The sequence below is a fragment of the Pongo pygmaeus genome, chromosome 14 (assembly GCF_028885625.2).
Source record: "Pongo pygmaeus isolate AG05252 chromosome 14, NHGRI_mPonPyg2-v2.0_pri, whole genome shotgun sequence".
NCBI classification, from domain to species: domain Eukaryota; kingdom Metazoa; phylum Chordata; class Mammalia; order Primates; family Hominidae; genus Pongo; species Pongo pygmaeus.
Genome location: NC_072387.2, coordinates 118964833 through 118983262, shown reverse-complemented (window position 1 = coordinate 118983262; position 18430 = coordinate 118964833). Strand labels below are relative to the sequence as shown.

The following is an 18430-nucleotide window of genomic DNA, read 5'->3' as shown; positions in this document are numbered from 1 at the left end:
CCGGCTAGTTTTTTGTGTTTTTAGTAGAGATGGGGTTTCAACATGTTAGCCAGGTTGGTCTCAATCTCCTGACCTTGTGTTCCGCCCGCCTTGGCCTCCCAAAGTGCTGGGATTACAGGCATGAGACACCGCACCCAGCCAGCAGTGTGCACATTTCTAAATCCAATGTTCAACTCTCACATTTGTTTCTCTTGACCCACCCCCACCCCAGCGTTATTTGACTGAGTCAGTTTCTCTTCTTCCATGGAGCACTTTCTCACCTGTCCTCCGGGACACCACACTCTCTTGGCTTTCTAGCTCACTGGCTGCTTCCTCCCTATCTCCTTTCCCGACTCTTCATGGACTCCTGGCCTGCTCATATTGGAGTGTCCAGGGGCTCTGCCTGTGGGCCTTGTCTCTATCTACACCCACTTCTTTTGTGAGCTCACTCAGTCTTACAGAGCCTCATGTTCCCTCATCTGCACCCTAAACCACTATGTTATACTAGACAAAATTTAAAGCTGGTTAGAAATATTTAGTGCTCAGTAACTAAAAATAATTACAGATCAATATTTATATAGATGGAAACAATTGATAAAACATTTGAAAGACAATTAGATCTCATCTGCAAGGGGAATAATATCTAAGATAATATTTAATGAGAAATATTCTGTATTAATATAAAGAAATGTGAAAGCTTTTGTTAAAAAATAACAAAATATTTGCCAGGTGTGGTGGCTCACACCTGTAATCCCAGCACTTTGGGAGGCTGAGGTGGGTGGATCACCTGAGGTCAGGAGTTTGAGACCAGTCTGACCAATATGGTGAAACCCTGTCTGTACTAAAAATACAAAAATTAGCCTGGTGTGGTGGTGGGTGCCTGTAGTCCTAGCTACTCAGGAGGCTGAGACAGGAGAATAGCTTGAACCCGGGAGGCAAAGTACAGTTGTAGTGAGCCGAGATCGTGCCATTGCACTTCAGCCTGGGTGACAGAGCAAGACTCCGTCTCAAATAAATAAATAAAATAAATAAGAAAGACTGGAAAAAAGAGCACAGAAAAGAAAGAACTTCCTGGGTTCCTCTTTTCCACATATCCCAAATCTTCTCCAAGTCTGATGTCATCACAACACCTGGGAAGTAGGAGCTCCTTCTAGATGTTCTGGTCCTGCTAATGGGCATTCATGTCCTCCTTCTAGCCCATTATAAGGACAGCTTCCAATGAGCAAGACAAATTACCTTCTCAAGTGACCAACACCAGGTCACTCCATATTCTCCGAAAGGGAGCTCCCACTTACCCTTAAGGGTGTGGCTAGTAATGAATTGAGAATTACGTGCACCTAGATGGAAAGGACATTTTCTCAAAAATCCAGTTACTTGGGAGAATGGAAATTTATGACGTTGTAGGGCATGAAGAAGTCTCAGGGGGAAATTTCTTCAGAGAAGAAACAAACATATCAAAGAGCAGAACATTGGTGTGAACACAGAAGGGAGTGTGGCGTGGGACTGGGTGGATTTGCTGTAAAGTTCTAGTCTTCTTGCCAGGGTTAGAATGTTATGTGTAGGTGTAGCTAGCTCAAACATCTTCAGCAACGGGGTGATTAGAGCATGAGAGGGTGGCAGGCAAGGGGGTCCTTGACTGAAGCAGAGGTGGGAGAGCTCAAAGTGCAGAGGTTCTTACAACCTGATGGAGTTATTTTAATGACGAATGCACATGGTCTTTATTATTATTAATATGACAGGTGGAGAATAACAGTATAGTAGACATATACCAAACAAAATATTAACGTAATAACCATATTAAAATAAGATCTGAATATCACATATTGACACTCAAATAATAACAAAAATAATTATTAGATTCAGGTCAAAAAATGGTGCTCCGTGACTACCACCCTTCCCGATGGGTTTTCTTGTCTCTCTGCCTTCACAGTAAATGATGGTTTCTTAAATTCAGTGAGAAATTAATTTCTGTAGATAGAAGAAGTTTCCCTAAAACATTCAATTGCAACATGAAATCGAAATGAAAAATTAAAGAAGGACTGCCATGTTGTGGTTGTCACAGAACTCATTTTAAACCTAAAGAACTTGAGAGGATTTGTATAAACCAGGAGACTCTGCTGGTATCGTCTTCTTCCCCCAGCATTCCCTCTGTGGTTACTGGATTTTCTTCCTTGTACATTATCTGCCCAGTAAGTAACTAGAACTTTTCCTCTCTGTCTTCTGACAACTAGACTTCAAGAGAAATGCACAAAGCTGGAAGTTCTTTACCTTTTAAACCTTTAAGTGTTTCTTAGGTAAACTCACACTGCTGTGATCATTTCTCTTAATTAAAATAGTCGCTTCGGATGAGAACATACCATATAAAACATTTAATTTTAAAGGCGTTGTTGTTAAGGCAAATACGATTTGAATATGGACACAGACCAACAAATTCTGCACATTATAGCTGGCAGAGGGAGGAATGGCATTCAGTATCTAAATATCATCTGAAAAATATTTTCTTTCTTGTAACTGATACAGTCTAGCACATTTATCCTCTTGAATTATTCCATCAAAACCAAGTGATGCCAGGCAATCCAGATCTTCATGATCAGTTTCTATGTTTATCTTATCCTACAGGGCATAAATCTCCAGTAATGGTTTTGGAAAGAAAAACCATTTTCCATGCAACTATGTAGCATCTGTCCACAATTGCATCCATACTGTTCAAGCAATACATCTACTTGTCACTTTCATTTCAATCATAAATAAAAAATAAAAATTGTTAAAGAGAAATAAAAACTGTTTAAACTATTTCACTTTGCTTCAGAAATAATATTTTGATGCATTCCTTTAATAATTTGTTAAACTCCAATAATAAGGTAATTTTGTTATAAAGGAATAATAAATGCTATAAAATTATTAAAGTTTGGGGTGAAATATTTACTGAAAATGTACAGAAATTAATGACTTCTCTTATGGAATGAAACCATTGGAAAATATCCTCTTTGACTATATGATATATACAATTATAACTTCTCAAGTTTTTTATTATTAAAAATACATTGAATCATTTAAAAATTAACAGAAATAGGTCATTTACCTCAACAATTTGACTTAAAACTGTTTATGGATAGTGTGGTTAAGTGGAATACATTTTAGGGAACAAATTGCTGAGAAACAATGTTGAATCCATGAACTAAGGTAATGTCTATTACTGTGCGAAATGATAAGAAGTTTGATAAACAGGATTCCAAATTTTACAAACTCAGTGGCTGATTATTTACAAGACATACCCACATTATATGACATTTTGTTTTCCTCTCCTTTTGAGCTTCTCTAATTGAAAATTCTTAGATGGACATGGATAACTCTAACATATTTAATACAATTCTTTTGTTATTTTGCATTCAGAATAGGTTGCAGCTCTGTAGGTACAAAAACTGCTTTCGGTCACAATCTGAGTGCATCCTCCTGGCCTTGACTGCCTTACAGAACGCAACCTCTGGCTTGTTTTGACTGACCTGAGGCTTCTCATAATAGAAAACAGATACTGTAATTGTTTTTTTTAACTAATATTTTACTGAATTGAATATTGCCTTCACTGAATTGATCCCCTGGTTTAATCAAAGCAGTGAAACCAAGTGTGCATGTAGATGAAACCGTGGCAAATACAAGGACAGGAAGAAACCAGGTCTCAGGTTTCTTCCTTTTTTCCACAAAGGTCTAAAACAATCTACCGAACTTCGGATAACAGAAATGGATGTGGCCTGTGTCTCTGGATAGAGCAACCCAATTTATTCCTCTCCTGGTCAAAATGATTGATAAAAACTACAGCGTCTCTGCTGGACTTCTAGCATTATTAAGCTGCAGCGTCAGCGGCGAGTTCTTTTTGTGGCATAGGGTGATCTTTACAATACACCTGAACCTTTTATTGAACATCATGTTCTTTGTGTTCTGGGGGAAAAAAATCTTAAAGTAAATTATTAAAATCCCATAGAGAAAATTCCAGCTTCATGTGTAAAACCAAGTAGGCTGTGGACTGATTTCCAATTTGTACCTTTTATTATGAAGGTGCCTTCTGGAACTAAATCTATATTTGTGTTTCCAACAGTGGAGAGTGATGTGGAGTGGTAGTGAGTCACTGGAAACATATGTAGTTCAAAGTAGAATGTTTTTCAAAATAATTTTGGTGTAATGTGTCCATTAAAATGTTTTACTTAAAGTTTGCCTTTATTCTAAACTGTTCAAAGCACTCATTGTTTGAACCAAAGTTAAAATATAGAAGTACTGTGGCATGAAATTCAAAACCATTAGAACATGTAGCTAAGGTTAACAATAGGAACATATCATTCAATACCGAATACCTCATTGAAACTTTAAAAAAATGTACCCCACAAACCAAATGGTTTTGCCAAAGTCATGGACAGAACCTTATTCTTGATTTATTTTCATTAAACTCTGTATGTGTATGTGAATGTGCATATGTGGGCGTGTGTTCAACACAATCAGAGAAAGATAGAGTGAAGATCTTTACAGGCAAATTAGTTCGTATACCTAGAAGCATAAATCTGCATCAATCATTGGCATCATTGGCTTCAATGGAAAACAACCATTACTTTTTCAAATCTACCTATTGTAGAGTTGTTTTGGGGTTCAATTAGATCTCTGGGTATTCCTCAGAGTAGACGTGAATGTGGGTGAAAGGTGAGTATTCATAAATGCTCATGAATAATTATCAAGTAACTGCTTAGATAGTATTTGCTCTTCTCTAAATAAAATACATGCTTTGTACATGAAGTGCCACTGCTAAGTGGTTTACTAATAAAAATTATGCACCCCTGGAACACACTCTTTAGGAACGGAACCTTATTGCTTATCCAGATGGCTCATCATTTATATTAATGACAAACAATTTCTTGAGTACATTTTCACCAACTGTTCTCCCTTTTATTACTCAGTGAAACATACCTGAAACAAAAATATAATAGAGCATGGTATATACATCACAGAATTAAAGTAGGAGATTAATTAAAGCTGACACCAGCTGAAGGCAGAGCCCCGGGCAGTGACTCTCAAGCCTATCTGCACATTGGAATTAATTGAGGAGTTTTTAAAGAAAGGCTAATGTCTGGGCCTGACCCCAAACCAATTAAATTGGAATGGGGTGCAGGCATTGAAATATTTAAAAAGCTTTCCAGGTGATTCTAATGGGTAGACATGGTTGAACACACTGAGATAGATCATAGAACTGAGAATGCACTATGCATTAACTAATTTGCTCATTAGTTAATATATATGTGTATATATAAGATATTAGTGTGTGTGTGTTCACGTGAGACAGACACACACAGAGAGAAAGAGAGAGAAGGAATAGTGTTAGATTTTAGATATTGAGCATTCCTGAAATATGTTCAGCAGAACACTAATTGTATGAGACTTTAATAGCTGTTGTCTAAAAACCCTACGTAAGCAGAAGCCCATCGGGGAAATATGGAGTTAAGTTAATAGGCTTCTCTGCAGGACTTCTTTGGGACTTGAACACTTCAAGCATACTATAAACCTCAACTATTTGAAGATTACCTGGGGCCCGGCTCACCAGACTGCTCCAAGTGGTTCTCTGACAAATCAGTTATTCCTGATTTCCACATATTGCCTATGAAACGGCAGGTACAGGAGGTTGGTGAGGGGATAGCATCTCTCTTGTTTACTTCAGTTTTAAAAGTCTAGTTTATTTTGTCTTCTCAGAATCTATAATTGTAGAGGCCTTTCTTTCCTACCATTCTTGTTTGGGAAAGGTCATGTTTACTCTTATGCTAGCACCATGACTCTTACCTTGATAGAGGATACTACCTCTCCCGATAAGCTAATCTTATTTAAAAAATAGAGGACTTGGGTGCTTGGTAGCCACAGCAGAGAAGGGTTGCTTTCCTTACCGGAGCCCCACATCAGGACCTGCAGTCAGCACCCAGGAAGTGGACTGGGCACACATTCGCTACCACCCACAGCTACCACCTGGCCCAGGCTGCCGTATTTGTTTTTGTTTGTATTTCTTTTTTTCACCCTTCTATTTCCCTTTCCCCTTCTCTTCCTTTTTATTAAATTTTTTATTTTGTTAAGTTACTATTTCTTTTTTTTTAAATTTTATTATTATTATACTTTAAGTTTTAGGGTACAATTACATGTTAGACCTAAAACCATAAAAACCCTAGAAGAAAACCTAGGCAAACCATTCAGGACATAGGCATGAGCAAGGACTTCATGTCTAAAACACCAAAAGCAATGGCAACAAAAGCCAAAATAGACAAATGGGATTGAATTTAACTAAAGAGCTTCTGCACAGCAAAAGAAACTGCCACCAGAGTGAACAGGCAACCTACAAAATGGGAGAAAATTTTTGCAACCTACTCATCTGACAAAGGGCTAATATCCAGAATCTACAATGAACTCAAACAAATTTACAAGAAAAAAACAAAGTTACTATTTCTTAAAGGAATCAATCATCTTTCCTTCTCTGGCTTCCTTAGATACTTTAAAATTAAAGTATATATAACAAATTTTAAGCAAATATAAATTTCAGCTACTTCACATGTATAAAGACATTGTTTTACACAAATGAAAAACACTTTCTCTTTTTACAACTTCTATTTTATTCTGTTACTCAGAACAAAAAAATCTAGTATTTTGATGGGTTTAATTCATGACTATATTCTCCTTTAATGTAAATAATTACTACTTTGGGATTTGAAGAATTGGTCTTCAAAAAGGAGTCTATCCACTACAAACTAACTGGCTAAATTTATTGACAAATCCTATATAATAATATGCTGAGAACAGGATTGAAAAACACAAATTAAAAAAATTATTTTTAGATATTTTGTATGATACCTTGTACATAAAATATATTCCTCAATTTAAATAGAAGCCATGCCCAAGAGTTAGAAACATAACCTCTGGTTAAAATGCTCTTATTTTAGAGCTTCTTCAGTTATCAAATTGTTCAATATTTTTCAAAAAAAAGTTTGTTTTCTTGTTTAGTAATAAACTTCTAATCAATATGCTTTCTTTTTCATATAAAATTATTCATATAGTCAAAAACCAATGATTAATGTATAATTTCTACCAAAATAATAAGCCTTTTTCAAATAGTTGTAATGATTCAGAATGAAATGCAAAGTTTAGAGGTTCTGACAAACTGACAGCATGGCCTGTGCTGGAGCAGCTCCTGGAGCCTCACACATCTGCCTCTGAATTCCCACTGGGCCTCATAAAACTTGTTGGTATAACTCTTAATTTTCTGAAAGAGCTGTTGTAAGAGTCAAAAATTATATAGAAAAATAATCTGACTAATAGTAGGAGCTCAAGAAATTGTAGCCATTATCAATTATTAGCAGAAAACGACATGAAAGCATTTTCCTAGTTTACGTATCTGGGATTGGAGCTTTATAGCTGGACAGCCACGATGATTAATTTAAGCCTTTTCCTGGTCATTAAAATTACTCAATTCACTCTTCTCTAAAGTAATCTGATAGATGGTTTCAAATGCATTAATTCTCCTTACTAAGCTTTGTAACATTTCCTTTTAATCATCCTGGTACTCTACAATGAAAAAGATACACCTGCATTATGTAACTTATTTATTTATATTAAATGGATTTGGTAATAAATTCCACTATGGAAAAAATAATGGCACATAAAATTTATGAAGAGTTTATTGTTTCTAAACATAATAGAATAAATAATATTCAGTCCTAAGAGAAATACAAACAAAAGGGGCATCAAGTTTAGAAAATATATACTAAGTTAGAAGTTTAGAAAATATATATTAAAAAATTTTAAGTTTAGCTTTCTAAGAACCTTTGGAACTGAAAATATCTCGTTATTAAACCTGAATTCAGACCCTGGTTTTGTGTGACCTTCTATGAGCTACTTAAATTATTTAAGCTCAGAGGTGATATTACTTAACTTACAGAGATTTTGAGGGAAAAGTCATCAAATGTATAGTTTATATGCTCAGAATTCTTAATTATGTTGCCGCTCCCCATTTTATTTCCCCAAAACAGGTTTTTGAAGACTCTTATTTAAAGAAGACCAATAATCATGCTATCTATAAACACAGAATCCAGTATCATTGTAAGGGGTATATTATACTCGCATCTCATTATTTAATGATTCTATTTGTTTTTCTGTAAAAACCTGAATAGCATTATGCTAGAGTTCTGATATGTAGCGAAAATAAATGCATTTCCTTGTTCAAATTTTTAAAAATATCAGATCAACAGCTGGTAAGTCCCTGAAATGATTTTGGAAAGTTCAACATCATTGTGAAAAGGAGATACACAGAGTAGAAGATGCTTTAAGATAGAGATAGATATTTAACACACGTATGATTTTGAAATTTATGTGTGAAACAACTGAAAATAATATTTTATCATATTTGTGTATCAACTGATCAGCGGACAAATCAATATTGATATCTAATAGCTATCACATGATACAGTGTGAGTGAAATTACACGGATCCTGTCCCATACTTAGACTAATATAGCAACCATTCCCCATTTAAACGTCCCCAGTCCTTTTCCCATGACGTCCAATTAAAACTCGTCCTTCATCATCAAGAGGTAGACTCAATTTACCCACCTCCATGAACCTGGGCATGTTTGTGATTGCTCCAACCTACAGAGGAAGTAATACTATGTGACCTCTGAAGCTAGGTTATCAAAAAAAGCATCCAGCTTCCATATGTGTTTCTCCTTTGGGGAAGCTACTCTAGAAAAATCATCCAACAAACTGTGAGAAAGCCCCAACTAGCATGTACATAGAAGCCACAGGGAGAGACCAACACGGAGAGACCAACATGGAGAGACTCATGCAAAGAGGAACTGAGGCCCCCAGACAACAGCCAGTGTCACCCTCTAGATTTGCGATTGATGGAAGCTTCACATGGCATTGGCCTCCAACACTCCAGTTATCTAGCTAAGGCCCCAGATATGATGGACCAGAGACAATCTGTCTCTGTATGCCCTATTCAAATACTTGACCCAAAGAATTGGTGAGCATAAGAAATGTTTATGTGTGTCATTAAGTTTTCAGGTAATTCATTATATAATCATAAATGCTGTAACACTAAAAAATATGTAGGACTGGAGAAGAGAAGAATTGGTGCAGAAGTGGGAACATATTATCTGGCTAGAGAAAATCTAATTTATAAAAAAGGATGCGCTTTTTTTATAAATCTAATTTATAAAAAAAAAAATGCCCTTTTAACATTTGTACCATACCTGCCATACCATAATGTCTATATAAACTTTAGTGCCTAGAACAGGGTCTGGAACTTGGGGCATATACAATATATGTTTATTGAATGAATGAACCCTAGATTACTGATGCAACTAAGCCAGAAAAATGAATCCTACTAGGTACTGCTACCATGCACTTACAAAGCACAGAGTGTACCACTCTCAATTTTCTCATCTGTGAAATGTGATAATGCATGTGAAGAGTATGTGGGAAGAGTCCAATTAAGAGAAGTTAATTTACTATTCCATTTTTCTTTCTATCATCTCTAGCATCATGATTTTACAATGAAGGGCATTAAAATATTTCTTGAGGTTGAGACTGCCAAATTATATCGTATCATTTCATAAAACTTTAGAAGTCAAAGTATCTCAATTTTTCCAAACTCTGAGCACATAGCCCAAGCCTAGGTCATCTGAAGTGTCCAGTAAATTTCAGTTGTTAGAAAACAGTCTGTAAGCAGGGAAATGATTTGAATTCTTGACAAGTCTGATGAAATCAATTTAGATAAAGCCTGGCTTGAAGATAAATTACGTATCACAATTCTTTTTTCTTCTTTTTTGAGACGGATTTTCACTCTTGTTGCCCAGGCTGGAGTGCGGTGGTGTGATCTCCGCTCACTGCAAGCTCCGCCTTCTGGTTTCAAGAGATTCTCCCGCCTCAGCCTCCCGAGTAGCTGGGAATACAGGCACCCACCACGACGCTGGCTAATTTTTGTATTTTTAGTAGAGATGGGGTTTCAACATGTTGGCCAGGCTGGTCTTGAACTCCTGACTTCAAGTGATCTGACCGCCTTTACCTCCCAATGTGCTGGGATTACAGGTGTGAGCCAATGGGCCCGGCCTATATATCACAATTCTATCTTCTGCAAAGGGAGCTTTTATTTTGAACAAATGTGTTGTCTCCAGTTCTTCAATTCTCTAAATTCTTCCAGCTTCTTTCTTTTTCTTTTTCTTTTTCTTTCTTTCTTTCTTTCCTTCCTTCCTTCTTTCTTTCTTTCCTTCCTTCCTTTCTTTCTCTTTCTTTTTCCCTTCCTTCCTTCCTTCCTTCTTTCTTTCCTTCCTTCCTTCCTTCCTTCTCTCTCTCTCTCTCTCTCTTTCTTTTCTTTCTTGAGGCATGGTCTTGTTCTGTCACCCAGATGGGAGTGCAGTAGCACAATCTCGGCTCACTGCAGCCTCAACCTCCCAGGTTTAAACGATATTCATGTCTCATTCTCCTGAGTGGCTGGGACTACAGGCATGTGCCACCATGTGTGGGTAATTTTTGTATTCTCAGTGGAGACAGGGTTTCGCCATGTTGGCCAGGCTGGTCTCAAACTCCTGGCCTCAAGTGATCCACCTGCCTTGGCTTCCCAAAGTGCTGGGATTACAGACACGAGCCACTGCACCTGTCATTCCAGCATATTGTTAATATGTAATTTTACTAGACATCATGGCTTTAAGAGATTCACTACATGCCTTTGCATGTATGTGTTTAGTGGGAGAATGTAGGGAAATTATTTGTAGGTTAAATGATTTGTTTCCATGACTTTGCTCATTGGTGCAGATCTGCAGAGCTCTGTAATAACATGTTTAGAGAGAAAAAATTCTATCACTTATTATAGTAACACTTATATAATCTTAAATTTTTCTCATTGATTAAAAATGGCATATGATGAATGATTTTAAACATATTCAATCATGAAGGGAATAATGTAATAACCTCCATCAACCACCAACTAACTTCAACAATCATCAATAAGTACCAACCTATGGCCACTTCCGCTTTTTCCATTTCCTTATTGTCCTCAAAGGCGGACTCATTTGAAGCAATTTGCAGTTGGTATGTCCTTAAATCAGTAAATACTTTAGTATAATTCTCTGAGATACAAGAACTTAGAGAAACACATTTTTTAGTATCTTTATCACACATAATCCAATAAATAATAATTTTTTAAAATTTCATCAACTGTCCAGATTTCACATTACTTTAATTATAACTTTTATACATAATTTAGCACATTAGGGCCCAAGAATGCCCACACATTCAGCTGTTGTACATGTCTTAGATAGGTTTTAATCTACAGGTGCCCTCCTTTCACAATTTTTCTCTGCATTATATATGTTGAAGGAGTCAGTTGTTTGTCCTGTACAATTTTCCACACACTGAAAAGTACCACTGGAAGTACCAAATTACTGCTGAGCTATGTCAACTATATTTTTTACACTAGTATTGTACTTATTATAAGAAATAATTTTGCTATTGTGAATAGTGCCGCAATAAACATACCTATGCATGTGTCTTTATAGCAGTATGATTTATAATCCTTTGGGTATACCCCCAGTAATGGGATTGCTGGGTCAAATGGTATTTCTAGTTCAAGATCCCTGAGGAATCGCCACATTGACTTCCACAATGGTTGAACTAGTTTACAGTCCCACCAACAGTGTAAAAGTGTTCCTATTTCTCCACATCCTCTCCAGCACCTGTTGCTTCCTGACTTTTTAATGATCGCCATTCTAACTGATGTGAGATGCACTATTCACAATAGCAAAGACTTGGAACCAACCCAAATGTCCATCAATGATAGACTGAATTAAGAAAATGTGGCACATATACACCATGGAATACTATGCAGCCATAAAAAATGATGAGTTCATGTCCTTTGTAAGGACATGGATAAAGCTGGAAACCATCATTCTCAGCAAACTATCGCAAGGACAAAAAACCAAACACCGCATGTTCTCACTCATAGGTGGGAATTGAACAATGAAAACACATGGACACAGGAAGGGGAACATCACACACCAGGGCCTGTTGTGGGGTGGGGGGAGGGGGGAGGGATAGCATTTGGAGATATACGTAATGTTAACTGACGAGTTGATGGGTGCAGCACACCAACATAGCACATGTATACATATGTAACTAACCTGCACGTTGTGCACATGTACCCTAAAACTTAAAGTATAATAAAAAAAGGAAATAACTTTGAATAGAAATGATTAGCTAATTCTGCCACAGTCTGAATGTGTTCCTCCACAATTGGCCAAAGTGATGGGATTAGAAGGTGGGGCCTTTGGGAGGCGATTTAGGTCATAATGGCGCCACCATCCCGAGTGAGATTAGTACCCTTAATAAAGGAAGCCCCAGAGAGCTGTCTTGATCCTCCGTCATGAGTGGATGTGGCAAGAAGGCAGCATCTATGAAGCAGAGAGCCCTCACCAGACACCAAGTCCACTGCCATCTTGATCTTATATCTCCTGGCCTCCAGAACTGTGAGCAATACATTGCTGCTGTTTATCCATTACCTCCTCTAAGGTATTTTGTTCTAGCTGCCTGAATTGACTAAGATAAAGTCAGAGAAAATGGGATTAGAATTTCCTATTAGCTGAAGTATCTCATCTTTTAGATGAGAATCCATTTAATCTTTTGGAGCTACTGGAGGAGACTGAGGTTGGAGATGCTGAAGTTTTGGAGTGTTTCTTAACATCTCCTCAAATGTGTCCCTACTCTAAACAATTGTCAAGCTTCCTGTGGAGGAACAATTGTCATTTATTCCTGAACAAGAAGAACCGCTATGAAATCCACTATGAAGACTTTCTTCTTATGAGTTTATTCTTCTTTAAACTTCAATTGAAAACATGCTCGTTGAACTTCTATTATATACAAAGCACAGACACAATTTCAACTTTGCAGGAGATGACATTCGAGTGAAGAACTGATGAATGGGTCAATAAGCTCAAAAAAGAATAAAAAGCATATTATAAAAGCACTAATATTCTTCTAGGTTTGATTCTGAATACAGCATTGATTTGTTAAGCATTTTGTTCCAAGTTTGTAGTGGAATAAAAGACAAGAAAGTCCAGCTTGTTAGCAACACAGAAATCTAAAATGTATTGCTCAAACCAATGGTGTTAAAAAAATTACATGCAAATTTGCACTCGTCAAAAGATGAGATTTGTACTTATCATAAGAAGAGATCTGCACTCATCACAATGGAAATAATTTTATTCTTCTAAATGACTCCTAGTTGCTTTTGAACACAATAGCAAAGCAAACCTGTTAAAAATTATATATATATATATGTGTGTGTGCATGTGTGTGTGTGTGTGTGTATTTCAAATTTTTTTTCAAAATTTAAGTCCCAGAATTGTTCCTGAGATTTTTACCCATAAATGCCTAAAGGTAGCTTTTGGCATTTAATAGAGACTGACTCTTTAGATGTGAAAAAAATGCCATTCCTATTATACAGAAATCTCAGGCTGTAAATGTATTCCAAAATAAATCATAAAAATAGCGAAAGAAGGACTAATAAGGGATTTACATACTTGTAGTAAAATAAATATGTTTCAGTAAGAAAACAACTTAAATGTTTTGCATGTATTTGTCATTAGCACACTCTATTGATAATTATGTCTGGGTGTGGAGTTGCAGCTTGTGAGGCAAGTCCCCTAGCCGACTTTAGAGGACATCATTCCATCTGTAATTTCTACATGTCACTTACCAGGAGATGGATAAACCAGTGACTCTCATTGCAGACATGAAAGCTTGCCTGTTTTCTACGATAATAACATAAGGAATCTCTACTGATGCCAGACAGCTTCAAACCCTTGAGCTGAGAGATGCACCTTCTTAAGCACCCTGCAGACCCACATATATTGTCATATAGTCTATTGCTCACACTTAACTGCTTTCTTCCTTATGTTCATCACTACTTTTCTCACAGTAAGCAATAAAAATAAACACATGAAGTATCTTCTTTTCTATTAATCTACAGAAAACTATGAAAGGAGAAGAGATCTATTGCCTCTATAGTTCTAGTTCAAACTAGACATTTTGTGAAGTTTTGTGAAGAACACGGTTCGTGCTGACTCACGCTGGATTTGGTAAGTCAGCATAATTAAGATCTAAACACAGGATGATGCAGACCTTTTCTAAAAATAAAATTGGCCAATTTTTAAGTTTTTAAAGTGTTCCCATTTGTAACAGTAATGGGTAGGTATCCATCATTTCTTAATCATATACAGTAGGAGAGTAACTGACACGAGAACCTCTGTTTAATTATGTTTAATCTCAGAACTCTGTACGTCTATTAACCTGATTTTACAAACAAGAAAACCAAAGTTCACTACAGAGTCTTCGTCTTGGCCAAGAAATCGACGCTAGTAAAAGTCACAGACTTGCATCTCAAACACATTCTATTTAATTGTTTATCCTACCACACTACCCACCTTAAGAAGATAAAGCTAAACAAATTACATAATTATGAAAATTCCTCCCAAATGCTATGGAGTTGTAATTCTTCCTGTACTATAATGTAGCTTGGTTTTCTATTTTTTCATGTTTACCTTCCTACAGGTTGACTTTTCCCCTCTGTTTGATAAGGAGAGTTGTATTTCTACTGCCTTTATTAACACTTAGTTTTTAGTTATACTTAATAAAACTATTCATGCAGTGCTATTAAGATGCCTACGTAATTTAATACTTTTAAAATGCCCTAAATTATAGATGGATTAAAAACAACCCATGCCTCTCTAATGTATTTTTATGATTTTCCAATAATCCTATGTATGAATGTCATATGGAGATGAATCTACAAATAACAGCATGTAGCATAATAGAGCATTTTCATTCTGATGTTTGGCCAAGGTTTTTGAAAGCCTTTGCCTTATTTCAAATATTCATGTTCTCCCTTCTCTCTGACCTAGTTGAAATAGCATTTCCATTAGCACAAGTCTGGTCTTCATCTTGCATTGTCTTTTAAAACAAGTGATTCTGTTTTCAATGTGTGACTATGCCAGTTGTTTACAAGACCACATAAAATGATTAATATATTGATAAACCAGAGATATTAATTTTAAAACCTGAGGGTAAAGTACTTATTTTAATTCCAAATTTGTAAGTAGTTACACTGCCTTTACAGAATTAAAAAAAGAACTTAGTTTTAAAAAGCCATTCAAGTTCACACAATTTTAAAAGAAAGACTACTTACTTGTTCAAATTCATTCTTTTGAAACTCTTCAAAACCAAAAATGTCCAATATTCCAATATCCAATGCCTGCACGCTGAAACAAAACAATACACCAGGATAAATGGGCATCCTTAAAACTCCTTCATGACCTTCTGCTCATTCTTCAGGTCAGAAGAATCCAGCCACTTAGCACATTGCTGCCAATTTGGACTAAAATTATGAAATAATTATTTTAGAGTCTCATTAAAAAAAACTCTGAAAGTTAGCCCCCCAAAACTGTTATTTTAATGCTTTGATTCAAACACATGCACATTTATAAAAACACATCATCTTGCAAATCTGTTTAAGTTCCTTATAGAGGCTGGATATTAGACCTTTGTCCAATGCATAGTTTGCAAAAATTTTCTCCCATTCAGTAGGTTGTCTATTTACTCTGTTGATAGTGTCTTTTAATAATCTGTGCAGCAAACCCCCATGATGCAAGTTTATCTATGTAACAAACCTGTACATGCACCCTTAAACTTAAAAATTTTAAAAAACAAGAATTTGAGGCCAAAAAACCCGAGAACCACATTGATTTTAAACTAAAAATGTAACACTATGTGGGTGATTTAATATTTGCTTCTCTGAAATAGTTCTTGTGGCTATCTCCTTAGGTTGGACTTCTTTTCCCTTAAGGAACTGAGCCTACACATCAAGTGGTCCTCACTAGCTATACTTGTGTCTTCTCAGGCTATGCAAGCAGTAAGTCAGAATTTTTTCATCACACCCTAGTGCGATGTAGGGTAAAACACAATTAAGTCACACGCATGTTCTTTGATGGATCAAATTTAGTCACTTTAAAAGTTCTTCCAGAAGTAATTCTTATAAAAGAAGAATGAAAAAAGCAGAACTTTTGAAGGATAATTTAAAGAAATCAATCTTTTTATTCAATGTGAACTATCACTCTTGGAAACAGAATTTACTACAGTTACAGATGATAAAAATCTCAAATGTCTGAGCCCACTTGGTAAGCAAGGAAAGATGTAAGACAGGCCCAAGGCAGTGACAGCCTCTAGCAACGGTGATCAGGTGAAGAGGGTTGCATGGGGACGTCGGCATGAACTTGCTTCTTGCAAGGAAGCCCAGAGATAATTCTGGAATTTCTGGGAGGGCACGTACCCCACCTCTTCCACATCACTGATGTATAGTATGAATGGAACAACTGCTGTCGTAATTCTCTGCCAATGGGTACACTGTTCTGTTATTATTATAGTTCTTATAGGATCAATATACATTATTTGGTTGGTTGCTAAATTATTTCCTTGCTTTTTCCAAACTGCAGAACCAAACTGGCAAACACCTCAGTCTTTGCATTGCATTTTGTTTTTCACATACTTAATTATAATCCATGAGGGTCTATAATACATCGCTTCAAGGACCATTTTTTTCTCTAAAAATGTAGTCATAATTCTATAATATCCTGTCTGTATATTTTTTGTTATATATGGTAGAATATAAGCTTCATAAGTAGGAGGGAGAGAATTTTTTAAAAGCCTTCGTACAAATTTCACTTTAAAGAATATAATGCAGTGAAAGAAAAAAAGAAATCATTCAATATATTTTCCTAATTGACTTAGTTTATAAGAAGAAAGAATAAAAATAGCTTTATAACTCATAGTATGTCCAAATAAACTCTACATGGATTAAATGTTAGAACAAGAACTTAAAATGGTATAAGAAAACAAATGTGATTTTTTTTTTCTGATTTCAGTTTTGGGAAAACTCAAAATAAGTGTTTTAAAGTATTGAACACTTTTTCAACTATTAAACTCCTTTGCAGGATAAGTAATATAAATAAAACTGTTTCTGTTAGAGGTAAGTGTTATGTAAAAATGTATTGTGTCATTCGTTTTGATCGCTAGTTTTCAATCTGCTGATACGTCTCTCCAGTTTTCTGTTCACCATCCAGCATCCATGCATCCTCCTCTCCATCCTGCCCTCTTTATGATATGCACAAAGAGATGTTTGGAATGATGTTCATTCAGTGCTAACAATGATGCTGAGGCTTAGGGTGATTTTTTGTTTGTTTTGGTCGTGTGTGTGTGTGTGTGTGTGTGTGTGTGTGTGTTGTCTGTGTGATGAGCTGCATCATTTTTCTTAAAGCAGTTTGGTGATAAAGTTTGTCAGACTTTGGAGATGTTCAGTCTTGGGGTAGGTTTAAATACTTTTGGGTTGGTTAACTTTAGACAAGTTACTTAAATATTTTGAACTGGAGTTTCATCATGCATACAAATAGGAGACCAAGTAAAATTTGTCCACGTAGATCATTGCTAGAATTAGAGGTGATACAAAGTTCTAAAACAAATAGCTGTTATATAGTGTTTCCAAAAAGTTGCCTCTTTTTTTAAAAATAAGTTTTTTAAAAGTATCAATCTTATTAAAATTACAAAGAAATACAATTTGAAAAAAATTAGAATGAGAAAGATATTTTCCTATATACTTTTTCTGATAGTTTAAATTGGTAGAGCCTTCCTCAAAAACAATTTAATTATAAAGCTTTGCAATATTCATATCATTTGAACCAGTACTTCCATATATAGGAACCTATTCCAAGAAGATTATGAGAAATGCTTTTAAAGACTTATCAACAAGGATGTTCATTGTTATCTTAATTACTATAACTACAAAAAGAAATATTTATTTATATCCCACACTAAAAACACAATTAATTAAATAGCATGAACACTATGATAAATTAAGAAAGCAATATATAAATTCTGTATAAAGAATAACCCCAATTATATATCCAGAAGGCCTGGAAAGAAATAGAGTGAGCCTTAAAAGAGGAAATGGAGATATTGCTTTGTTTACTTCTTTTAACTATTCCCCATTTTCTAAGGTTTCTATATTGAAACATATATTTTTATAACCAGCAAATATTTCAGTGATGTGTATATAAAGGTAATATGAAAACACAGGAAATGTTCATGAACAACATTAATCCCAAAACAAAAGCCAGAAACAAAATGTATACCTTTAGAATACTTAAAGTATAATCTGAACTATGTTAAATAAACCTAAGACACAGGAAAAATAAAGTCTATGTTAACAGTACATGTAATAAGATGGTAGACCTGGAGGTGATTTCTTAATTTCTTAAATGTTCTATACTGAGTATTATAAGAATATTTATCTTTAACCTTATTTAAAAAATATATTTGGGCATCTTCTAATTTTGTAG

At 35.5% G+C, this 18430-nt stretch overlaps 1 protein-coding gene across 4 annotated transcripts in view; it reads right to left on the bottom strand.

The window, feature by feature from the left end:
* Window positions 1-18430, bottom strand: part of MYO16 (myosin XVI) — a 719880-nt gene that overhangs the window by 201956 nt on the left and 499494 nt on the right. For all 4 annotated transcript variants that reach the window (XM_063651142.1, XM_063651143.1, XM_054446940.2 and 1 more), the window contains one exon: window positions 15229-15301. In XM_063651142.1, the coding sequence (XP_063507212.1) occupies window positions 15229-15301 (73 nt within the window). The remainder of the gene's footprint in view (window positions 1-15228; window positions 15302-18430) is intronic.